Source organism: Mustela lutreola, chromosome 3 (assembly GCF_030435805.1).
Source record: "Mustela lutreola isolate mMusLut2 chromosome 3, mMusLut2.pri, whole genome shotgun sequence".
Classification (NCBI taxonomy): Eukaryota; Metazoa; Chordata; class Mammalia; order Carnivora; family Mustelidae; genus Mustela; species Mustela lutreola.
In genome coordinates, this window is record NC_081292.1 from 60,144,856 (window position 1) to 60,171,343 (window position 26,488).

General features: G+C 36.5%; 1 protein-coding gene across 10 annotated transcripts in view; it reads left to right on the top strand.

Annotated features, from left to right (window-relative positions):
- Positions 1-26,488, top strand: part of STAU2 (staufen double-stranded RNA binding protein 2) — a 336,676-nt gene that overhangs the window by 176,650 nt on the left and 133,538 nt on the right. For 9 of the 10 annotated variants that reach the window (XM_059166206.1, XM_059166204.1, XM_059166208.1 and 6 more), the window contains one exon: positions 20,737-21,044. In XM_059166206.1, the coding sequence (XP_059022189.1) occupies positions 20,737-21,044 (308 nt within the window). Of the gene's footprint in view, positions 1-20,736; positions 21,045-21,902; positions 23,285-26,488 lie in introns of those variants that run through there. The other variant, XM_059166212.1, reaches the window with a different exon arrangement.

Below are 26,488 nucleotides of genomic sequence, written 5' to 3' on the forward strand. Positions count from 1 at the left end.
TATTAGGTTTAAGATTCAGGAAGGCAGTGGTGATAGTCTCCCTAAAACTTCTGCATACAACAGATGTGGCATTTATTCTTTCATTTATTCAGAAAGTGTCTCTTGACTGCATGGTTCTCTTTTTGGTATTATTGGTGATTGCAATAACATTTTTAAAAGTTGAAACTGCTTCTTGGAAAGCTAATCAAGGTCTCTGTAAAAAAAAAAAAAAAAAAAAAAAAGAAAGCTAATCAATCTAAAAGATAAACATGGTTAACCACCCCTCCCCAAGGGAAAAGGAGGGAAGACTTAAAAAAATAAATGCAATCTAGGGAAGAAAACCCAATTGTTTTGATTTAAAAAGTAAATCATGAGAGCACAGTACCTGACATTGTAATTTCATTTGAACAAATGAAAAGAATATGGTGGTTTTACTTTCCCCCCACTTATTGGTTGTCTTAGTTACCATTTAGATCTGTGCTTCTCAGCTTGGTGTTGCTCTCCATCAGTATAAAAATAGGTGTCATTATTGGTATTTCAATAACCTAATAGAAATATTGCATTCTTTCTTAGTAGATTTATTGCTTTGAATTAGAAATGTATCTCTGAATTTCTATCTCAAGTTGTTCTGAATCTCAGATTGGCATTCTTTGGTAGAAAAAAACAGAAGATGATTTATTATCCTAAATATTACCCTAAATAAATACAATCTGTCTTAAAGGCAGATCCTTGAGCTATGGTATGCGTAGAAGAAAAAGAATACAAGCAGTCTGAAGTGTGAAAAGTTTGGAGAATGTCCAACATCTCATTTTACAAACTGGATAATTGAGGCTCGGGTGATATATTAATTTGCTTGAGGGATATAGTAAGTTAGGTAGAGGTAGTAAAGACTTAAACTTCTATCTTCTGATTCTAAGGTCCACCTTTGCCACTATACAACATGTTTATTTCCATATATATCACTTGCTAATAAAGAAAAACTGAATAAAGCTTTTTCTAAGAACTTCCACTAAAATTAAGTATGCATTTTCTTGAAAGAATGTTTTGTATATCACGTACCAGAATCTTTTTTAAAGAACATTTAGGATGTTTCATAACATGGAAAATGTCCAAACTATTGTTTCAGATACCAGTTTGATATTTGGGTGGATCATGTAAAAACACTAAAATGGCTGAGAAAGCATGTGAAATGTTTATTTTAACAATGGAACAGCCATCTGCATTACATGATTTTTCTTAAGACTTAAAAAACTTCAGTAATAGTCTATTTTAAAAAACACTCAACAGGCTTTTTGGGTGATGTTATTCAAGTGTATTGTTTTATTCCAAGCTTTCTGGTTTGTGTTAAGATGATTCATAGGCTTTTAGAGCTGAAAGAGATTTTCAAGTTCCTTTAGTCTAATTCATTTTATAGATCAAGAAAGCAAGGTAAAGAGGCTATCTGCTGCTGCGATTCAAACTCAGATAGGGAGGCTTCAGTCTAGTACATTTACCACCATGCTATTTGTCTTGTCTTTGTTACACTTTGTGCTAATACAAAATGTCAGACTATTTTTAAATTTTCTTTTTTTTTTTTTTTAAAGATTTTTTAAAAGCAGATTTAGATTTTACAACAAAATTGCGAGGCGGGTACAGAGAGTTCCTGTATATCATCTATCCCCACACATGCACAGCCTTCCCCATTTTCCCTGTCACTCACCAGAATGGTTCATTTGTCACGAAGGATGAACCTCCATCAATACATCATAGTCACTCAAAGCCCATAGTTTGCCATAGGCTTCACTCATGGTGTTGTACATTTTACAGGTTTGGACAGATGTCTAATGGTATATATCCATCGTTACAATATCATACAGAATATTTTCACTGCCCTAAAAGTCCTCTGTGCTTTGCCTGTTCATCTCTTCCTCTCTCCCCCAAGCTACCAATATTTTAGTCTATAGTTTTTCCTTTTCCAGAGTATCATGCAGTCAGAGTCATAGATACATATTCTTTTAAGATTGGCTTCTTTTGGGCACCTGGGTGACTCAGTTGGTTAAGCGGCTGCCTTTGGCTTAGGTCATGATCCTAGAGTCCTGGGATTGAGTCCTGCATCAGGCTCCCAGCTCCATGGGGAGTCCGCTTCTCCATCTGACCTTTCCCCTCTCATGCTCTCTCTCACTCTCTCTCTCAAATAAATAAGTAAAATCTTAAAAAAAAAAAAAAAAAAAAAAAGATTGGCTTCTTTCACATAGCAATAAGCATTTAAGATTCTTCCACATCTTTTCATGACTAGGTAGGTCATTTCTTTTTAGTGCTGAATAGTATTCCATTGTCTGGATGTATCACAATTTATCCAGTCACCTACTGAGGGACATCTTGGTTGCTTCCACATTTTCCCAATTAATGGTAAGGCTGCTGTGAACATTTGTATGCAGGTTTTTGTGTAGACATAATTTTTAACTCCCTTGAATACCAAGAAGCACAATTGCTGGATTGTGTGGTAGGAGTACTGTCTTCTGGAGTGGCTGTACTATTTTGCATTCCCACCAGCAATGAGTGGGAACTCCTGTAACTCCATGTCCACATCAGCATTTAGCAGTGGGTATCAGTATTCTGGATTTTGGCCATTCTACTAGGTAGGTAGTGGTATTTCATTTTTTATTTTTATTTATATTTCCTATGATATGGAGCATCTTTTTATATGGTTATTTGCCTTGTGAATATATTCTGTTTTTTTTTTTTTTTTTTCCCCAATCGGTGTATCTTCTTTGGTGAGGTGTCTCTTAAGGTCTTTGGCCTATTTTTAATTGGGTTGTTTGTTAATTGGGTTATTGTTGAGTTTTTAGAGTTCTTTGTATATTTTGGATAAAAGTCCTTCATCAGATGTGTATTTTGCAAATACTTTTTCCCAGTCTGTGACTTGCCTTATAATTTTTTTACTGTTGTCTTTTTTTTGGGGGGGGGGGCAGAAGTTTTTAATTTTAAAGAAGTCTAGCTTATCAATTGTTTTTTCATAGATCTTGTTTTAGTGAGTAACGACAAAGGCATTACCATACTCAAGGTCATCTTGATTTTCTCCTATATTATCTTCTGGAAGTTTATTAATTTTTCATTTTACATTTGAGTCTACTGATTTTGTGAAAGATGTAAAGTCTGTATCTAGATTAATTTTTGTGTGTATGGATATCCAGTTCTAACACCATCTGTCAGTTGAAGAGACTGTCTTTGCTCCACTGTACTGCCTTTATTCCTTTGTCAAAAATGAATTGGCTGTACTTATGGGGGTTTATTTCTGGGCTCTCTCTTTTGTTTCTTTAATCTGTTTGTTCTTTCACTGATACCACATTGTCTTGATTACTGTAGCTCTCTAGTGAGTCTTGAAATTGAGTAACATCAGTCCTCCAACTTTGTTCTTCATCTTCAATATTGTATTGGCTATTTTGGGAGCTTTTGCCTCTCCATATAAACTTTAGAATCAGTTTGTCAGTATTCATTAACAACTTGTTGGGATTTTGATTGTGATAGCATTGAATTTATTGGTCAAGTTGGAAAGAACTGACATACTGACAATATTGAGTTCTATCCATGAACATGGACTATCTCTCCATTTATTTAGTTCTCTTTGATTTTTTTTTCTTCAGGGCTTTATAGCTTTCTTCATAGAGAGGTTGTACATGTTTTGTTAGATTTATACCTAAGAATGTTATTTTTTGGGTGCTAATATATGTGGCATTTTTTTTTATTCAGTTAGCAACTATATAGTATGTTATAGTTTTTGATGTATTATGTTTTTAATTTCAAATTCCACTTGTTTATTATTAGTATATGGGACATTTACTAATTTTTTCTCATTTAAATTCAATTACTTAACATACAGTGTATCATTAGTTTCAGATATACAGTTCATTTATTCAGCAATTGAATATAATACCCAGCACTCATCACATCATGTGCCCTCCCTAATACCTGTCACCCAGTTACCCCATTCCCCCACCCACCTCCTATTTATTATTTTTAAATTAAATTTTATGTATTTTTTAATTGTGGCTAAAAGCATGTTATCCATGAGATCTGCCCTTTCAACAGATTTTTAATGAACTTTTTAGTATTGTTAACTGTAAGCACAATATTGTACAGCAAATCTCTAGAACTTTTTCACTGTGCATGACTGAAGTTTTGTACTCATTGAACAGCAACTCCCTATTTTTCCTTCTTCCCAGTCCTTGGCAGTGACCATTCTACTTTCTGTTCTCTGTGAGTGTGACTACTTTAGATACCTTATATATGTGGGATCATGTAATATTTGTCTTTCTGTGTCTGGCTTATGTCACTTAGTTTAATGTTCTCAAGGTTCATGCATGTTATTACATATAACAGGATTTCCTTCTTTCTATGGCTAAATAATATTCTGCTGTATGTATACATCATTCTTCTTTACCCATTCATTCACTGATAGAGATTAGATTATTTCTACTTTTTGCTGTTGTGAATAAAGCGGCAGTGAACATGAGAATGCAAATTCTCTTTCAGATCTTGTTTTCGGTTCTTTTGGATAAACACCCAGATGTGGGGTTGCTGTTTCATGTGGTAGTTCTTTTTATAATTTTTTGAGTTATCTCCATACTTTTTTCCATTATGGGTGCCCTATTTTACATTCCCATTAATTGCGTACAAGGGTTCAGATTTCTTCACATCCTCATTAATATTTCTTTTTTTTTCCTTTTAAGTAATGGCCATCCTACTAGGGGTGAGGTGATGCCTCATTAACATTTTAATTTGCATTTCTTTGATCATTGGAGATGTCAGGCATCTTTTAATATACCTGTTGGCCATTCGTATGTCTTCTTTGGAGAAATATCTGTTCAGATCCTTCCCCTGCATATTTTTAAACCAGATTATTAGTCTTTTTGTTGTTGAGTTGTAGGTGTTCTTTGTATATTTGGAGCATTTACCCCCTTATAAGATACATGGTTTGCAAATATTTTCTCCAATCCCATAAGTTGCCTTTTCACTCTGTTGATGGTTTCCTTCTCTGTACAGAAGATTTTCAGTTTGAAATAGTCCCACTTGGGTCTATTTTTGCATTTTTTGCCTGTGCTTTGGTATCATATTTAAGAAATCATTGCCTGGATTTTATGTTTAAATCTTTAATCCACTTTGAGTTGATTTTGTGTGTGTGTGTATGGTGTAAAGTAAGGGTCCAGTATCATTCCTTTGGTTCTGTATATCCAGTTTGCCCAACACCATTTGTTGAATGTGCTGTGTTTTCCTCATTGTGTATTCTTGACACCATTGTGAAAGATTACTTGACCAAATATATGGGAATTTATTTCTGGACTTTCTGTTCTGTTCTGTTGGTCTATATATCCATTTTTATGCCAGTCCCCAGAGTTTTGAGTACTTTAGCTTTGTAATGTTTCAGAATCAGGAAGTGTGGTGTCCTTAGCTTGATTTTTCTTTCTCAAGATTGATTTGCCTATCTTACAGTTCCATAAGAATTTTAAGGTTTTTTCCTGTAAAAAGAGCCAGTGGTATTTAGATAAGGATTGTATCAAATCTATAGATGGTTTTGGCAGTATGGGCATTTTAATAATATTAAATTTAATAATTCACAAGTATGAATAATCTAAATATTGTATTTTTTCTGCTATTGTAAGTGGATTGTTTTCCTAATATCCTTTTCAGATAGCTTGTTTATGTATAGAAATCCAAACTGATTTTTGTGTGTTGACTTCATGTCCTGCTGTTTTGCTGTGTTTATGTATAAGTTCTAACAGTTTGTGGAATCTCTCATGTTTTATGCAGGTAAGATCATATAATCTGTGACCAGATGTAATTTTACTTCTTTATTTACAGTTTGAATGCTTTCTATTTCTTTTTCTTGCCTAATTGCTCTGGTTAGAACTTCTAATATTTATTGAATAGATGTATCAAAATGGGGATCCTTGTCTTGATCTTATTCTTAGGTGAAAAGCTGGACTATTTTTGTGAGATTTTTTTCTCTTGCAGTATGAAGCCTCTGATGTCACCTCTCTCAGAGGAAGGAGTCTTTAGCATGTATGTGGTCAAATGGGATGACAGTAGATTTAGTAGGGCTCTATTTTACTCTCTGTCTGATCTCTGTTAAGTTTTCTGCCTTTGTTGATTTAACACCCAGCTGCTGGATTCCACTAATTGCTGGCAGATAGCCCTGTTGTTTTCTTGGGATGTAAATTGCTGCAAATCTGATCCAATTACATTTGGATCCCTTTTCAGAATATTTTTTGAGGCCAGTATTTCAGGCTTTGACCCCAAGAGCACTCTTCATGTCTGTCTCTTTCCCTGGTTCTTTCTGGGAAACTGACAGGTTTACAGTATAACTTCCTGCTGCTTTCATGAAGTTAGCAGACTCCTGTGGATTGCTAACCACCAAAATCTCCAGTGTTTTCAAGAGTGCTTTTAGGCTTAAACTTTCCCATAATCCATTTCAAATAGAATAATTTCATTTGAGAGAGCTCTACAGCTTTGTTATAGACTGCCTCACCCCCTGGGCATAATTTCTTGAGTCAATGCTCTGGAGTGAGAATGGGAAGTTGTCACAGATAAGTTGTCACTTATCTGAGAGTGATACCCCTGCTTTATGACCAGAGTGTTGGGCAGGGGAGGTAGACTCTGTTGCCCTTAGCTTGCCTTTCCTGACATGAATCTCACTCCTCTGAGCAAGCTGAGGGAGGGATGTCAGTTCCCACGTTTTTTTCAGCCTGCTGTGCTTGTGTAGAGCCCTCACTTGTATGAGCGGGGGCTGGATGGAAGAAGGGATTGCCCAGTTTCATGTGTGTATGTATGTGAGGAATTTAGCTTTTTCAGCTTACAGCTAGGGGAAATGAGATATTCTGGTAGTCTGCCCTTCCTGGTAAAATGCCATATTCCTTAACAGGAGATTGAGGAGAAAGAGAGCCCCCACCACCATCTTCTTAGCTGTTTATGGGGGAGGATATGGGTCATGGCTCAAATGCCACAGATTCTTGTTTTTACCAAGATTTGTTAGATTTTCTTGATCAGTGACTTAGTATAATGACTTCTGATGCAGAACCTGGAGTTACACTAAGTGTCCCATGGTCTCTACAAGACTGACCTCCCTTCAGATACCAGCCGCTATTGGAGGGTTTCTAGGACCACTCTCACTTCTGACCAACTATTTATAAATTCACGGCTTTTCATGGCCCTTTATATTTGATAATTCACTAGAATGATTTACAGAATCCAGGAAAGTTCTATACTTAAGATTATGATATTTTTATAGCAGAATGGATACAAATCAGAACCAGCCAAGAGATGTATAGGGTGAGATATGGGAGGCTCCTAAACACAAAGCTACCAGTCCCTTTCTCATGAAGTCAGGGTGCATCATCCTTCCTTACGCATCATGTGTAATATGCACAGAGTATTGGCAGCCAGGGGGGCTCACTCAAGTTTTCAGATTGCCCAGAATTTTTATGAGGTTTTATTTTATAGGCATAACTGATTGAATCATTCATTGGCCAGGAAGTTGATACCAGTCTCCAGCTCTCTCCTTTCTCAGAAATTGGGCTAATATAATTTGATTCAAAGCTCTAACCATCTAATCACATAGTTGGTTTTTCTGACATGGCCATCACCCATCTTGAATCATTTTGTTAGCATAGACCCTGATGTGGTCCAAGGGGTCCCCCATGAATAACAAAAGAAATTCCAAGGATTTAGAGGCTACCTCCTAAGAACTGGGGACAGAGTCTAGCCAATTTTTTTTATTACATTGGAAAATGTCTTTTTTGTTGTATGCACTTAAAACTATTTTCAGAAAATTAAGAAAGTTTTTTTAAATTAATAGTTTTCAGTTATGGTTCCTTGATGGGGGTGGGTTAATAGATTTCCTCATGTCCTCTTTTGGAAATAGAATGGCCTGCTCTTTTTTTTATTAGTATTTGATTAATATTTATGAGAAAAACTTCCTTATCCTTAACTTTTAACTTGCCTATCTCATAATACTTGGAGTTTCTTTTAGACAGCATATAATTGGGTCATATTTTTTAATCTACTCTGCCAATCTCCTTTTAATTTGTATATTTAGGTCATTTATATTTAATATAATTATTGGTATGTTAGGGTTTAAATCTGCCATTTTATTTTTCCTATCTATTCTTTTTTGGTTTTTTTTGTTTTTTTTTCTTGCCTCCTATGGGTTACTTGATCACTCTTTAGAATTCCAGTTTGATTATCTAGACTACTTTTTTTTTTTTTTTAAAGATTTTATGTATTTATTTGACAGAGAGAAATCACAAGTAGATGGAGAGGCAGGCAGAGAGAGAGAGAGGGAAGCAGGCTCCCTGCTGAGCAGAGAGCCCGATGCGGGTCTCGATCCCAGGACCCTGAGATCATGACCTGAACTGAAGGCAGCAGCTCAACCCACTGAGCCACCCAGGCGCCCCTATCTAGACTACTTTTGAGTGTATCTCATTATATAGCCTTTTCTTTTTAGTGGTTACCTTAGGTATTACTTTATATAACTTATCATAATGTCGTTTACTAATATTGTTATTTTATACTTTAAAATAAAATATAGAAATCTTCCCTTTTTATCCACTTACCTTTCTTATTTATAATTGTCCTAAGTATGTCCTCTCTATATGTACATATATACATATATACCTACTTTTATTTATTTATTTGGTAGGCTCCATGCCCAATGTGGGGCTTGAAATCATGACCCTGAGATTGAGAGTCACGTGCTCTGCTGTCTAAGCCAGCCCAGGCACTCAGCCTGGTGCCTGTCCTCTTTTACATTTAGACTGACATCAGATAGTAGTATAATTTTTGCTTTGTATAAAAAAATAAATTAAAAAAAAACTCAAGAAGAGATATTCTAGTATATTTACCCATATTATTTGATTACCATGTTTCTTCTTCCTTCTTTATGTTCTGCAGTTCCTTCTTTCTTTGTTTCCTTTCTGCTAGAGGATTTGGTGTAGCCTTTCTTTTAGGGTGGGTTTACTGGTGAAAATTGTTTTAATTTTCTTGTATCTGAGAATGTTTTTTTCTGGATATAGAATTTTTTTTTGTAAGATTTTATTTATTTATTTGACAGGCAGAGATCACAAATAGGCAGAGAGGTAGGCAGAGAGAGAACAGAGAGCCTGATGTGGAGCTCGATCCCAGGACCCTGGGATCACGACCTGAGCTGAAGGCAGAGACTTTAACCCACTGAGCCACCCAGGCACCCCTGGATATAGAATTCTGAATCAACAGTACTTCCACTCCCCTCAGCACTTGATGAATATTGTGCTTTTTCATTTTGGCACCCCTGATTTAGGATGAGAATCTACAGTCGTTTGAATTGTTTTTCTCAGGTTAAGTTTTGCTTTTTTTCTGCCTGCTTTCAAGATTCCTTTTCTTTGTCTTTAGTTTTTGGAAGTTTTTTAATTTTTTTTTTAAGATTTTATTTATTCATTTGACAGACAGAGATCACAAGTAGGCAGAGAGGCAGGCAGAGAGAGAGAGAGAGAGGAGGAAGCAGGCTCCCTGCAGAACAGAGAGCCCAATGTGGGACTTGATCCCAGGATCCTGAGATCATGACCTGAGCTGAAGGCGGAGGCTCAACCCACTGAGCCACCCAGGTGCCCTGGAAGTTTAACTCCGATGTGTTTTATTGTGGGTTTCTTTATGTTTTTCCCACTTGGGGTTCACACAGCATTTTGAATTTGTGAGGTTTTTGACTCTTGCCAATTTCAGGCATTTTCAGCCATTATTTCTTCAGTGCTTTTTTCAGCCCCACCCTCTTCCTAAAATCTAAGTGTAGATTTTAGATCTTCTTTTGTAGTCTCACTAATCCTTGAGGTATTCATTATTCATTTTTTCCAGTCTTTTTTTTTTTTTCCTCTGTTGTTTGTATTGGGTAATTTCTATCTTTTTAACTTCCACTTCACTACTTCTTTCTTCTGTTCCCTCCAATCAGCCATTGGAAACCATCCACTCAGATTTTTATTTCAATTACCACGTATTTTAGTTCCAAAATTGTCATTTGGTTCTCCTTTTTATCTTCCATTTCTTTTCTGAGACTTTCTATTTGCTAAACCTTTCTGTTTTATAGTTGTTTCAAGCATGTTTATACTTGATAAAATTTTTGTTAGATTATTCTAAAATCTCTGTCCTCTCAATATTTGCATCTTTGGATTTTTTTCTTTTCAATTTGAGATATTCATGGTTCTTGATATCATTTGCAAGTTTTGATTGAAACTTGGACATTTTCATATGATACTGTGAGACTATGACTCTTTTATAAACCTGTTTCTAGTGGTGTGTGTGGGGGTGCCACTTGGCCTGTGAATGAGGGGTGCCACCTTGTTATTGTTAGTTGCAGGTACAAGCCCAGTTTACCCCTTTTATTTATAGTGGTACCCAAGGTGGGGGACTCTTTATTATTGATGGATAGGCTGTGAATTCTGGCTGCACATGATCTTCATAGATACCACAGTGGAAATAATCCTTTCACTACTAGTTGATGATTAAAGTCCTCATTCTCTGCAGTTCCTTCTTTCATCCTAAAGCTGTGCTTTTTCTATTATGTTAACCTAATACTTGAAGTTACTTTCTCACAACAAAATTATGATGCTGGCTGAGCACATTATTTTTCAATATCTTCCCAAAGGGTAGTTTCACAAGAGGAATTTTATTTTATTTTATTTTATTTAAGTAATTTCTGCCTGGCTCCTGTGTCTGTCTTTTCTATTATTATGCTACTTGAGTGAGACTCTGGTTCATTGAGCCTAGAGAATCAGTTTGAAGTGAAAAACAGGAGACACCTCATATTAAGTTTATCTTGACAGTTTCTTTTCTCTGTTCTGGTGTTAGACTATTTCAGGACTCATTTGCACAGAACTTGAACTTACAGATGCAAAGAATAATAGCTCTGGGTTTTATATTTGTTTGTTTGTTTTACTGATTGAATGGTAGTTATACATGCTGACCCCAAAGCCAGATGCCTAGTTTCAGTCCCAAGGCTTGCCACTTACCAGCTGTAACTTTGAGAGGTCACCATGACCTTGCTGTGCCTTGGGGCCTTCGACCGTAAAAATGGAGATAATCATAATTCCTGTGACAGAGGGTCATTGTGAGGATTACTGAGGTAATACATGCAAAGCCTGCTTTCCAGTAAAGACTGTGTGAGTTTTAGCTATAATTATTGTTTTATGAGCTATCTAGAACAGATGCTTGGGGTGCTAGTAGGGGAACAATGGGATGCAATGTAGGGGGTTTTTGCAATAGACAACTGTTTAAGTATGTGTTTCTTCCTGCTGAGAGATTGGTCATTTGTATCATATGGAGGGATATAATCCATTGTTGGGGGGATGGGGTTTGGTGGGGGCTTTTTTTTGCAGTTTTAGGGAAGTAGTCACTAATGGATTTTGTGTGTGTGTGAAGAAAGATGACTAATGATCTTTATTTTATAAGCAACATTTTAACCCTATTTAAATGACACATAATTGAACGTGGCTCATTATCTTCACAAGTTGCTCTCAAACTTCTTTTTTACCCTAACAGTTTTGTTCTTACTCAATAGAAATATTCACAGTTCTATCTTACTAAAAATGTTGAGCCTTGAGCAGCTTCTACATAAGCCAACTGAGACCATCTTTATTTTTAAGGTGAATTGTAGATTTATTTATCATAGTCAGGTCCTTATCCTTTGTCATTATATATTTTAAATTTTTCTTCTTTTTTCAAGAAAAAATAACAATTCAGCTCCTGGGTTTGAAAACTCTTGACTAGCCCCTTTCCTTGGCTAAGATAGTGTACATTAGTGCAGTAGAACAAGCTTTCCAAAGGCATTTCCCAATTTATTTGAAATTTGTTTTTTAAAAAATTCAAAAGCACTTTTTTTTTTTTTGCTATTATTGTTTTTAGGTTTTTAAAGGAAGCTTATCATTTACCATTTTGTTGTTTCCCTCCACTGCATTATACTACTGAAATAATGAAGGCACAATCCCCCTGAGGTTTGCAGGGTTCTGTTTCATGGCTTTCTGTCAGGACTCTCCCCTAGGATTCCACCTTTTGTGGATTAGGGCTGCACTAAGCACTTTTCCCTCTTGGTACTATGCTCACCAGAAGACTTTCATATCTTGCCAACAAGTTCTGCCAGTAATTTAATAAATATGCATTCACCAAATTAATAAGTTCACATACATCATGTTAAATGTAGCCCCTGCCCTCCCAAAAAAAACAAAGAAAAAAGAAAAAATGACCAATAAAATGCACAAATTAACAAAATTGGTGCTGTCTAACTCTAAGGGCAAGAACAAGGTTAGTTTTCACCACTGATTTAATTTATGCTTTTTGAGCACATTAAAATATGTCATTTTATTCATTAGTTCAGTAATGACATCTTTTTCAGTGTAGCTTTTTTTTTTTTTTTTGAGATTTTATTTATTTATTTATTTGAGAAAAAGTGAGAGAGAGAGAGAGAGCAAGTGAGCGAGAGAGACCATGATGAGCAGGGGGAGAGGCAGAACGAGAAGCAGGCTCCTTGCTCAGCTCAGGACCGTGGGATCATGACCTGAGCCAAAGGCAGTTGCTTAACGGACTGAGCCACCCATATGTCCCATCAGTGTAGTTGTTTCTTTAATCAGAATAGCTTTAGTGTTATCTGTAATGTGAGATGTGATCAAATGTTGGCTAGTTAAGAGAACTTTCCTTCCAAGCTGATTCTGAAACTCACCTTAAAAAAGAAATTCTGGGGCGCCTGTGTGGCTCAGTCTTTTAAGTGTTTGCCTTTGGCTCACGTTATCTCAGGGTCCTGGGATGGAGCCCCATGTCCAGCTCTCTGCTCAGGGGGGAGTCTGCTTCTCCCTCTCACTCTCCCTTATTGGTCTCCCTCTCTCTCTCAAACAAATTTTTAAAAAAATTAAAATTAAAAACTCTGATAAATAATTTACATTTGTTTGATTTTTTCCATTGTATTGCTTTTATCCAACATTTTCCTTTTTTAGTTTGATTTTCAGAAGAATTTCATCCAAATTTTGCATTAATTGGTTTTTGTTTCCTTTTGAATAGTTTATATTTGACTTAAAAATTAGGCAGAACTAGGGACCCTTGAGCCTCAGCTTGAAGACAGGTGGATACGGAGCTGTGTGGAAAAGGAGAGGTGGGGTCCCCTAAAAATAACACCCTGTTCCATTGTATCTCAACAATACGGTAGCAGGAAATGGAGATTTCTCTTTTTAAAAATTTTTTATTTAAATTCACTTTAGTTAACATATACTATATTATTAGTTTTAGGGGTAGAGTTTAGTGATTCATCAGTTGCTCATTATTATCAAGTAGCCCTCCTTAATGTCTGTCACCCATTTACCTAACCCTCCAGCAACCCTCAGTTTGTTTCCTAGAGTTAAGAGTCTCTTATAGTTTGCTGGAAGTGGAAATTTCTAAGGTCCAATCAGCTTAGTAGCTAAAGAAAATGCAGAGGATGGATTGACTATTTCCATCTCTGGGAAGGTGACCATGGTGGTCTGGTGGTTCCTTCTTGGGCTGCATATGTGCTCATCTGATAAATGGCCCTGAACTTCCCTGGGATAGGAAGAACACTAGCCTCGAGCCCAGAGCCTAGAAACCAGAGACTGCATTAGGCAGGGGCAGTGGTCAAAGCTGCAGCCCTCAAGCTTGCCAGCCCCGCTTGCTCTGCCCCACCAATGCCAGCCCCGCTTGCTCTGAGGGGCATATCTAGTGCTAGTGCCACTGTCCTTCCTACCTTGATGTCTCAACAGGATCTTGTTCTAGGGTCTCTGTACAGAGCGAGAGGCCCAGAGCAATATAACAGCGCTTTCTTATAGTTGGGTTTTTACAACTTTTTAAAGCTATAAAAGTGGTACAGAGGGTTTGCGTGTACCCATCACTCAGCTTCTCTCAGTGGTGCCATTTTACATAATTACAGTACATTTACAAAACTAGGAAATTGATACTGGTATAATACAATAGACCCTACTTGGATTTCATGAATTTTCGTGGAGATGATTTTTTAAAAATCATTGTAAAATAGATAAATCATGTTATTGCTCATGCTTTTCTCAGATTTCCTGTTGTGAAACAGTAGTCCATTTCCCAGTTTTTAAGATTTTTCTAAAATTACAATTTGTTTCTGAAACTTTAAAGATAAAGTTTATTGAGCAGATTAGAATGATGACAAAAGATGTTATTACCACCATCAAGACACACAAGGGAAATTTAGTGAGCAGCAAATGCTAGCAAGGTGGACTTCACCTTTATCAACAGGAAGATCAGCCACATAACATATTAGTACCTGGCCGCCATTTAAAACTTTGGACAAGAGATTTTAAAAAACAAAACTCACTGGGAATCAATTTTGCCAGTAGCAGCCAAGTAACTTTTCAGATAACCAGTTCAAAAAATTGAGGGGTGTTTTAAAATAATTGATGATAATCAAGAGCAGGATAGATAACCCTAAACAAAAATATTCTTTTCTTTTTTTAAAGATTTATTTGTTTATTTATTTTAGAGAAGGGGACTATAAAGGGGTAGGGTAAGGTCCAAAGGGAGATGGAGTCTTTTTTTTTTTCCTCTAGTTTGATTTGATTTGATTTTGTTTTAGGAAGTCTAGTTAACATCCATCACCACACAGTTACACATTTTTTTTCTTATGATGAGAACTTTTAAGATCTAGTCTCTTAACAACTTTTAAATATGCAATACAGTATTGTTAACTATAGTCACCATGCTGTACACTACACACTTAGGATTTATTTATTTAAGCAGACTCCGTGCTGAATGTGAATGCCGACATGGGGCTTGATCTCAACAACCATGAGGTCAGGACCTGAGCTGAAACCAGGAGTCAGACACTTAACCAACTGTGCTACCCAAGCACCCCAGCAAAATATTCTTTCTGGCCAAAGACGGAATAAAAATCTGAGGCATCAGCTTTCAAAATATACACGGATAATTGACTTTCTTATTAAAATTTGGTGAATTGTCCATGATGTTATCGAAGTAGAAGTAGAGTCTATCTACCCCACGTGTGCTAAATTTCAGTCAGAGGAATCTGCCACCCCAGCATTCTGCTCCTTCTCTCACTTAAAAGAAATTTTTAGCCCTATGTGAATTATAATTTTTTGTTATGCAAAATTCACTGTGGCAAAAGAAGACCTGAGGATTATTGGATATTTGAATATTTATTTAAAAAATTTAGTCCAAGTTTTGTGACAAAATTTCAAAAAATTCAAAGCTTTGATATAAAAAGTGACTAACTGATTTTAATAAGAAATAGCTATGTACTCATTTCATGGGATTGCAGAGAAGTGCTTCCTTACAGATTAACCATTTGCACCAGTGTGATAACATTGTCGATCTTACTACATTGGCTTGCCCTATTGTTCTGCTACCCTGATAGTACTCACTACTCATTAACACGTTCTTTGGCCTCTCTCAGAGAGTTAGGACGTTATTGAACATTGAAAGGCAAGGTTCTCCCCAGTTTGCTTATCTGCACATATGATAAAATCTTTAAAGAGAGCTTGATTCAAAATGTCCTCTGCAACTCTCCCAGTAAGGACTGGAGCTCCAGGAGGTTCTGCGTGAACCGGAAGGTTCACGTACACACTAGAAAGAAGCACAGGCCTAATGGGAGAAACATGTAAAATGGGCACAATGGCCCAGCATTCCTCATTTTGTTAGATCTCACAGTTGTTGGCAAGGTTGGGCTTTTAAAATCCTATTCGAACATCCATATTTTAGGGAAATTTTGGTGACATTGTCTCTGGAATGTTGAAGGGCAACCACAGTGACATGGATCAGCCTAGTGTCGACCCCAGGCAAACCCCAGGTGTGGAGTTTAATTCCTGGATTAAATGTACCTGTTTGGAGCTGGCTGGGCCCTGCACTTAGCTCCTCAGTTGTTCTTTCAGGAGGTCATTGAATGTAATGTTTAGGTATCCAGGCTCTAGAGACAGATGCCTCAGAGTCATAGTCTAGCATTGCTTTGTCTTATCCATAGGACCTTGGCTAAGCACCATGCTTCAGGTTTTTTCATTTCTAATATAGAGAAATAAAAATGCCCTTTTCTTGTGGTTGTTGTGGAGTATTAAATGAGATAATTTCATTTAAAGTGCATAATGCCAGGGTTGTATCTGCAGTGTAGCTATGTACAATGGTTACAGACCATTAGTACCAGCATAGGAGTATTAAAGACAAAGTCAGACAGAGATGAGGGGAGAATGGGTTAGGGACATCTAACATCTAGTAGGATGTAATAGGCTTGAGCAAGGGAAATATGTTTGAAGTCCCGGAGCAAAACTGAGGTCCAGACTAACAGAAAAGAAGGCACAGGCCTTCTTCACGAGAAGAAGTTTATCCTGCACAGTAATTAAATAAATGTAAATCAATATAACAATGAAATGTGGTAGTGTCAATAATTATTTAGAATAACTAAAAGCTGTGTCAACAGATGAATGAGAAAAACAGGTTTAGTCACATACTGCTAATAGAAGCATAAATTGGTATAGTTTTTCAGGAGGCCTAATTGGCAAAATAAGTTAAAGTTCTTAAATATGTATAGCCTAAATTACTCTTTGATTCTACTTTCAGGCCCTCACCCTACTGAAAAGCTACTTATATTTACAACAGGAAGAACATAAATGAATTGTGACCAATCCATACACTCTGTTACTAATATTCAAGTTAAAAATCATTCAGTAGTTGACCGCAGAAATCCACATGTGTCTTTAAAGTCTTTCAACAACTATTATAATAGTTGAGCTCTCTGGAAAGGAATCTTCTTTATTTATGAAGAAAAGTCAACTCGGGCTTTACTGTAGAATAAGGGAGCCTGAACTCTGCATGAGTTCTTACACTGTGATGTAATGCCTCTCTGGAGTGTTGAGAGAGCATTTTTGTTGCTTTATAATATTGTTATTGGCAAGCCCATTACTGCTGTAGAATAACAATACTGAAGTAATGCTGTTAGTTTCTTGACTTCTTAAATTGAGTGTAGAATTTAGAGTCATAACATTTAAATTATTATTTAAGTAAGAATTATCTGTGGTATTTATGCGGCTTGTGAAATAACAAAAACCAGTAAGACATTTCACTTATCAAATTGGCAAATATTCTTACAACTTTATTGAGGTATAATTGAAGTATAATAAGCTACACATAATGTGTACAGTTTGATCAATTTTGACATATGAACTGTTTTTATTCACAGCACTTCTGACATCAAATATGTGAGGATTTTTTTTCCCTCATACCAACCAATTCTCCAATTTTCCAGATACCTGTTGGGTGTCTTATAGTTTAACTCAATTCTGACACAACTCAGAATTAACGTAGAGCCCCACAGATGAAGGGCTCAGCCTCACAGGACTGCCCCCATGTCAGATGCCGTCATAAGTCCCATGCTGCCCCCTGTACTTCTCATCTACTGACTGGCTCTCAATTTAAGGAGTTCCCACAACCCCCTCAAGTTTGATCATTTGCTAGAATGGCTCACAGAATTCAGCAAGATATTTTATTTACTATCACTGTTTTTTTAAAATAAAGGATATAAAATGAACAGCCAGATGATGAGGTACATGGGGTGAGGCCCAGAAGGGTCTGGAGCACAGCAGTTGGTATAGGGGTACACCACCCTCTCAGCACATGAATATATTCAGAACTCAGGCGCCCTCCAAGCTTCATCATTTAAGGGTTTTATATGGAGGTTCCATTATGTAGGCAAGATTGATTAAATCATTGGGGATCTGTAGCTCCTCTCACCTCCCCAGAGGTCAGGGTGTAGGACTGAATGTACCTTTTTTTATTGTTTTGGTACAGAGGGTATCATTTAAAAATCTTCTCACTTATCTAAACACAAAGCAGAGGCAAAGTTTTTTTAAATAATAATAATATTCATCCCCCAAATAGGAAAAAATAGGTACTTTCATATATTAATATGGGAGTGTGAAATTCTTACAGCTTTTTTAGAGTTATACCAATTTGGAGCAGATTGTTAATGTCAAAACTTAAAATGCATATTGTTTGAATAGCAATTCTGCTTGTAACTTAAGGAAATAAATTTTCCTATAAACGAGGATTTAAAACCAGAAATGTTCATCACTATGTTGTTTATAATTACAAAAATTTGGAAACAAGTTAGATGTCCAACATCTAACTTGTTTAAGGAAACAATTCATGTAGTGAAATATTATGCCTTAATAGTAGTAGTAGAAGTATATTGTTTTATAAACAACAGGATCATAGGATAGGCCTATGTTTTAACATATTTCTTCAACTCAACACCAAAAAAGTTCATACAAAAAAAAGATTAAAAGCATATATTTAAAGCATAATGTTAATAGTCATTTCCTCTGATGAGAGGAAGATTTGTCTGTATCCAGTGCATGTTTTCTTTTAAAAAAAATTTATTGAAATTTCTTCCCAGTTATAAAACTAACACAAAGGCATAATAATAAAGCCAATCCATAAAATCCATAAAATAAAATTATTAATTTGAGCTGTATAAATTATTTTTAAAAAATAAGAAATATTTTATGTTTTGATACTATCAGGATAAAGTCCTTGGATCTTGGCCCCTAACTCCCTCCACCTTAACCTTTTGCAGTTCCCACCTGTCTCTTCATGCCCTAGCGGTAAGGAACCGCTGAAGGTTTTCTGGCACACGCACTCCGCTGGTCCCTGCCTTTGTCTCTCTGCCTTCAGTTCTCTTCCTCCTTGGCTTTATTCTCCTTATCTCCTGAAATCTGCTGTCAGTGTCATGTCCGGGAAGCCTTTCCTGGGCTCCTAGTGCTTCTCCTTTCCCATGCCCACTGCTCTCTGGATCCATCTTCACTGAGGCATCTACCACTTTACATGATCCCTTTTCGTTTTCCTCTCCCAACAGACTCAACCTGACTGGAGGTCAGGACAGCATTGGTTAGCACAGTGCCTGGAACCTACCAATAGGAGCTTAACCATGTGTGTGTGCGTGCGTGTGTTTGTAATTGAACAACAGAAATAAGATGTGATGGGATCAAACAGCATGGAATGTTGGAAAAGTGTGACTATATCTGCATGACTGGGAACGTGGGATCTTCATGAAGAATTTAGAAGAGAATAGATATGTAAGGAGGAACCAAATGATTAAGGGCTTTGTATGTCATCCCAAGGAGTTTCGACTTAATAGTTCAGTGATGGGAAGCCAGAAAAGACATTGAAATAAGAAAATGGCTAGCCTTAGCATTTTTCAGAGTGTTTAAAAGAGTTGTTATTAATGTTATGTAAAACACTAGGTTATAGAATTGTTGAATCAGTATATGATACACCTGAAACTAATATAACACTGTAAGTTAAATATACTAGAATTAAATTAAAATTTAAAAAATTGGATAAAAAATAAATTTGTGAAGTCCTGGGTTAAACCAGGTTGAATAGATTTTTGTTCTAAACTTCTCAGTCTTTACTATGCCACTAATGCGCGTTTTTCATCCTCCAAAAGGTAGGGCTGTGTGTATGTGAGATCATTTGCATTATTTCCTAGATTTATTTATCATGGGACACTTTTATTTGGGGCTGTGTTATAGACATTTGGGGAAATGTACACCAGGGAGACTAGCAGTAGTGAAACTTTTAAAAAAAGATTTTATTCATTTGAGAGAGAGAGAGAGAGAGCATGTTCGAGGGAGCACAAGCAGAGGGACGGGTAGAGGAAGTAGTAGACTTCCCACTGAGTAGGGAGCCCAACCCAGAACTCCATCCCAGGACACTGAGATCACAACCTGAGCTTAACTAACAGCCACCCAGGCGCCACAACAGCGAAATCTTGTAGTGATTGTTAACAGTAGTCCAGGTGAGAAACAGTGAAGGCTTGAATCAGAAGGTTAATGGTGGGAGAGAGAGAGAGAGGCAAGAGCATGGGAATTAAGTTGTGTCTGTCAGAGCACATTCTCCAAAAGTGGTGATTTCTCAATAATTTTTAAAGATAACAAGATTTGAGAGGTGCTAATATCTGATCCAAAGACATTAGAACATTCAGTGTAAAATGTGGTTTGAAACATCTCTGAGACAAATGATAGTCAAAGGAAGGGGCTTCTTTTATATGTTTACAACCCCACCGACTGATAACGTATCTCTCGGCTCCCTCCTCTTAATATCAGAACCTGCCTGTGGTCTGGCTTGAGCTAGCATACTTGATTATGACGGGACAAATTCTGGAGTGGCTATGGTAACTGCTTATCTATGGATGAGTCAAAATGCTGTATAGGTTGGGCACCTGAGCAGATCGATGGTGGCATCATAATGAGATTATCAAGATAGGAGACAATGCCAGTTTTGGGAAGAAGATACTCTGTCACTTTTTGAAGTGTTCATGAGTTAGAATTGTCTGTGGGATACCTTTGTGAGGGGAGGAACACCTGTAGGCCATCGGGTATATGAGTTTGTACCTCAGATGACTTGGACTGATTCAGCCTTCATTTGACTTACTGTTTCTCAATTGCTGCATATATGAGGGGTTTCATGTCTCTTTTGGAGATGATAAAATACTAAATTGCAGGTTGAAGACCCAGCACATTCTCAATCTTTTTAAACTTCTGACATGTTATTCACCTCTAAATTGAGGCAGCAAATGCCTTGGCCCCTATGAGGAAGATGCTTAATTGAAAGTTTCTTACCGCTTTGTTATGAAACCAAGTAAAATCATTATGTGAATAATGCTATAACATGTTTCTGTTTTAATTATTTAAATGTAATAACAATGTTCCTTAATTTTATTTATAGCTCCAAAAGGAATTCTTCATTTGTCTCCTGATGTTTATCAAGAGATGGAAGCCAGCCGCCACAAAGTAATCTCTGGCACTACTCTAGGCTATTTGTCACCCAAAGATATGAACCAACCCTCAAGCTCTTTCTTCAGTATATCTCCCACATCGAATAGTTCAGCTACAATTGCCAGGGAACTCCTAATGAATGGAACATCTCCTACAGCTGAAGCCATAGGTTTAAAAGGAAGTTCTCCTACTCCCCCTTGTTCTCCAGTACAACCTTCAAAACAACTGGAATATTTAGCAAGGATTCAAGGCTTTCAGGTATGATTAAAAGCAAAAACAAAAACAAGAAAACAAATTCATTAGCCCCAAATCCTTCATCACTATCCATCAGAAAGCTCATCCTTGCCTGCTAGTGTGACCTATATGCCACTTACATTGTGAAGTATTAGGAACACAGAAGTCAGAAAAAAGAGAGCCATATGCATGTGCCTCATTTTCTTATATTTTCATTCTATCCATTCTTCTTTTGCTGCCTGGATCACCTCCATTTTCCTTCTTCTTCCTCTTCTTCTTATTTTTTTTCTGAAACATTTTTAATTCTCTGTTCTGTATTCCAGTTGGTCTTGATTGGGTACATTTAACTCCTCATTCTGTCTTCCACAAACAAAAATTCTGCCTTCATACATTTGGTATTAGTATTTAGCACTAAGTTCTCCCTCATTTACAATAAGGCTGAATTTTTCTGATGATGATTTTACTTTCATAGCAGTTTTGAAGTTGGCATTTTGTTGCTAGTAATGATTCAGGTATACCGTGAAGGTACAAAATCCTAGAACTCTATTATCCTAGGAGCTAATTAAACAGTAATGACAAGCTTTCTAGTTGTTTGAGGCATATAAACATGTATTTGTTTTAGTGGATCATGTTTTGAACTGTCTAGGGTAGCACCTGTCTCATGGTACTAACAGTTTTGTTTCACTGGTCAGTCTGACTGAAGCTCACAGCTCACTGAGCCTGTGTTATATGAATTTGGGGATGGAAATTTTTTCCCTATTTATTCTTTGTTCCCTTTTACAACAAAACAAAACAAAACAACCCAACAGTCCTTTCTGGATAGAGCTTTTAAAAGAATTGTTAACTCTAGGACGAGGAAATAGCTGTGTTCTGATTTCTTAGTTGCCGGGAGAATCATGTACTGAATGATAACCACTGACCTGACCGGATGAGCAGCCGCGTGCTTGTGCGTAGGAAGAGTGTACTGCACCCCCAGATTTCACCGTTTTCATCCCCCTTTCCATCTTAGTCTTATTCCGTAAGACCAAAAACTATAATTTCCTTTAGCAATGCTCTAGCAGCTCTGTATTGTGTAGAATGATCATGTATTTATAAACATTTTATGAGTTTAGATAGAAAATCAGAAAGAAGATCATGTGTTTTGGCAGGTATTTTGCATGTTTTTTTGTTTGTTTGCCTTCAACAGAAACCCGATACTTTCAAATCTATTGCCAGGTAATCCTTAGTAAGTTTTTAATTAGACTATTAATATGAAATTGAAGAAGCTGTTACCAGTTATTGGCTCTGTCATCTGAAATTTGAAAGACTTAATTTGAAGTTAAAATTTTAGAATTTGTTTTTGTTGTTTACCTTAAGAATGACAATAAATCACTGTTTAAAATAAAAAGACCACGACTCATACAGTTAAAGTACTGGTAAAAAGCTTATAGTTTAGTTCTATAATCTGCACACCATGAACTAAAAATAAACTGTGATGAAAAGAAATTCACTGCTCATTTATAAATCTAGTTATTTAGAAATGTCTGAGAGTAACACTGCATTTTTATAGAAAAAAAAGCACAAAATACATTCAAGCTCCGAATTGATTTTTTTTGCTTGGAAATGTTACTATGGTAGACGTAATTTTGCTGCCAGAGGAACTACTTAAATTTTTTTAAATTTGTATTTATTTGTTACTTCTTGGTGATGGTAACAATTGCAATTTTATAATTACTTTAGTCAAAATGTAGAGTCTGTTTACCCCATTATTGGCCTGACTGCTCAGACCTCTTTCGAAAGCCTACGCTAAGATAATATGCTCTTATTTATGGACAAGTTAAACATATCCAAATTTGTGTACTGTGATTTTTACATACTATTGAATATAAACAGATGGTTTTAAAACATTGCTGTGCTGCTTTGATCAAATGAGCTTGGTATTGATGTGGAATATTGTATCACTGATAGATCACAGCCTGCAGCTGAGCGGTAACAGAAGCTCTGTGGGAAAAGGCTTAGTGTCCTGTCAGGCACAGAGCATATCTTCATAATGTAACGGTAAAAGGTTATTTGTAGTTAAGAGTATTAAAGCCTATTTCTTTATGGGTAACTTTCTCAGGTGTCTTTACCTGGTAGGAAAACATGTAGACTGTTTCTTGTTCTTTAATGCTTCTATTGGACTGTAGCTTAGAAATTATAGGGCCAGCTTGTTATGCATTACATGCTACTCTGTTATTTTTAATTTCTGGAATTTAAAAACAATAAATTCTTTTTCTGTGTTTCTAGGTTAGTACTTTTTTTATTTTGTTATTGTATACTGAATAGATACGATTGCATATTGAATATTGTATAAACCCTTCTTTGGCCTTCCTTGCCCATTGAAATTTGACTTAAGCCTATCAGAGCCATTGTATGTGACAGCTATATTGTATTACAAAGTAAAAATTCATTAGTGTACTGAAAACTAAGTTGTTCTAACTTTAACATTTTTTTCATTACCCAATCTTTAATTGAAATTTATAAATTACAGAAAGCTTGTTTGCTCACTAGAATGTAGGTATTAAACTCACATCCTTTGCTTAAATCTATAAAATAATTATAATTATTATACAATTGAAGTTATTAATAAAGCTGACTTCACAGATAAGAATGTGACTGAACACTTGCACATTCTTGGTAGTTCTTTCATCATTGCCTGAGCTCACCTAAAGTTTTTATCCTATTTTAGATGCAAGCTTTTGGATCCCCATCATAAATTGATACATGTCTCTTTGACGTTTTATTGAGTGCATTTTAACTATTCTCTTTTAAAACCTGAGTGTTCATATTGATTGTTTTATTATTATTTAAAGAGAAGTTTTATTTCAGTAGTTCTGTGAGCCTTAGATTTTTGTCCAGCCCAGTCAGTATGGTTCTATAACTTCAGTGATTTTCACAAAAACTCATTAGAAATTACAGTTATACCAGTGTGTTTCAGGTTTCTTGTTATGTACCTCGATAATGCCAAAACTATTCAGTTTTTTAAAGACAGTTATTTTGGCAGAGACATTCTTGAAATGCTGTGCATTTGAACCAAAGTGGAAGACTTTGTTTTGTTGTGTTATAATTTACATTATTGTAAGTTTTAATATCATTAATATGTTTTGCCATACTAATGATATTAGAAATTTAGATTTGTATAATTAGGTAAAGGCAAGTTCCCTTGTCTTTTGGTTCTTGCACCAATTCTAGTGTACGTACAAGGGTTGGGTGGTACCCACACAGCACCAAGCAGGGTGTCTAAGAGTTCAACTCAGTTCTGATACTGTCTCCATGGAGACAGCATCAGATCCCACAGGTCTAGGTTTCAGTCCTACAAGACCCCCGCCCTTGTCTGCCAACTATGAGGTATCAGTCAAGCCCAGGTTGCTACCTGTACTTTTTTTTTGTGAAGATTTTATTTATTTATTTGACACAGAGAGAGATCACAAGTAGGCAGAGAGGCAGGCGGGGCGGAGGGGTGGGGAAGCAGGCTCCCTGCCAAGCAGAGAGCCAGATTCGGGGCTCAATCCCAGGATCCTGAGATCATGACCCGAGCCAAAGGCAGAGGCTCAACCCACTGGGCCACCCAGGTGCCCCGCTACCTGTACCTTTGACTGACCAGCTATAAATCAGAGGTTCCCCAGCCTCCTCCTCAGGTTCAATTAATTTGCTAGAGCAAGTCAGAGAATTCAGAGAATTTTACTTACTAAATCACCAGTTTATTGTGAAAGGATATAACTCAGTACAGCTGGATGGAAGAAATGTCTAGGGCAAGGTGTGTGGCTGAGGCACACAGCTTCCATGCCTTCTCTTGGTACACCACTTTCCCAGCATCTCCATGTGTTCACCAACCCAGAAGCTCTCAGAACCCTGTCCTTTTGGGCTTTTATGCAAGCTTCATTATACAGTTATGATGGATTAAACCATTGGCCATTGGCAACTGATTCAACCTCCAGCCATTCTCCCCTCCCTCTGAGGTCAGGGGTGGTGGGGATGAAAGTTTCAACTCCTTAGTCAGTTCTTGGCTCCATTTTCAATCACCTCCCATCCATAGATGCTTTCAAAAGTCACCTCCTTAACATAAAACTCTGTCGCTTTCAATACTTAGGAAGTTGCAAGTGTTTTAGGAGCTAGTTTCAGAAAAAAGGGTTGAAGACCAAATATCTATTTCTTATAAATCACGATATCGCACTTTATTTAAATGAGTCATTAGAAAAGTAATTTGATTGCAAATAAAAATGAATCCTTTTAGCAAATTATCCTTTCTAGATTAATTTAATTTCAGTTTGCTGCTCTGTCCCCTTGTTGTGATCATCCTCCATTGAACAGTTCTGATTTTGAAACCTTCAGAGTAAAATATAATAAACTAGGTTTGTTTTTTTCATGAGGAATATAAAAAACAGTTGTTGTTTTAGTTAAACCATAATTAGTTTATTTTACAAAATCAAAGAGTTTTTGATTAGAGGAGCTTTTTTATTATTGTTTTAGTTGTTAATGCCATTTCCAGCAAGATGAAAATGACAGTAGAAAGCTTTGAAATATCTACTTAAAATTAAATGTCAGTAGAAAGCTTTGAAATACCTACTTAATTAAAAACTTTCTTTTCAAATACAATTCAAACTTAATATATTTCAACTGATATGTCTCCTTTTGTGAAGTTTAATAGGATTATAACAGGCTTCTATTATAGTTATAGTCTTCTTTTAAATATTTGTTTAACATATATGATGCATAACATTTTAACAATATGACCTTAATATAGATTACATTGAGAATATGGTGTGGAAGGTACTGGCCAGTCTGAGAATCAACCTTAATTCTTTCCCTTTTTTAAAAGTTTTCATTATACCTCATTTTTTTATAATCCATATATTTATCATAAAAGTGGCTGTTTGCAGCTTTTTTTTTTTTTTTAAGATTTATTTATTTATTTGTCAGAGAGAGAAGAGCGAGAGTGAGCACAGGCAGACAGAGTGGCAGGTAGAGACAGAGGGAGAAGCAGGCTCCCTGCCAAGCAAGGAGCCCAATGTGGGACTCGATCTGAGGATGCTGGGATTATGACCTGAGCTGAAGGCAGCTGCTTAACCCACTGAGCCACCCAGGCGTCCCAGCTTTTTTTTTTTTTTTTTTTTTAAGAATGAGGAATCCAGGGGCACCTGGGTGGCTCAGTGGGTTAAGCCTCTGCCTTCGGCTCAGGTCATGATCCCAGGGTCCTGGGATTGAGCTCCACATCAGGCTCTCTGCTCTGCAGGGAGCCTGCTTCCTCCTCTCTCTGCCTGCCTCTCTGCCTACTTGTGATCTCTCTCTGCCTGCCTCTCTGCCTACTTGTGATCTCTGTCAGATAAATAAAGAAAAAATCTTAAAAAAAAAAAAAAAAAAGAATGAGGAATCCATTTCTTTTCCAAGAGCAGTATAAGTTAAACTTTGTAGGTTTCTAAAAACAGAATATGGAGAAAGAAATTTTTTTT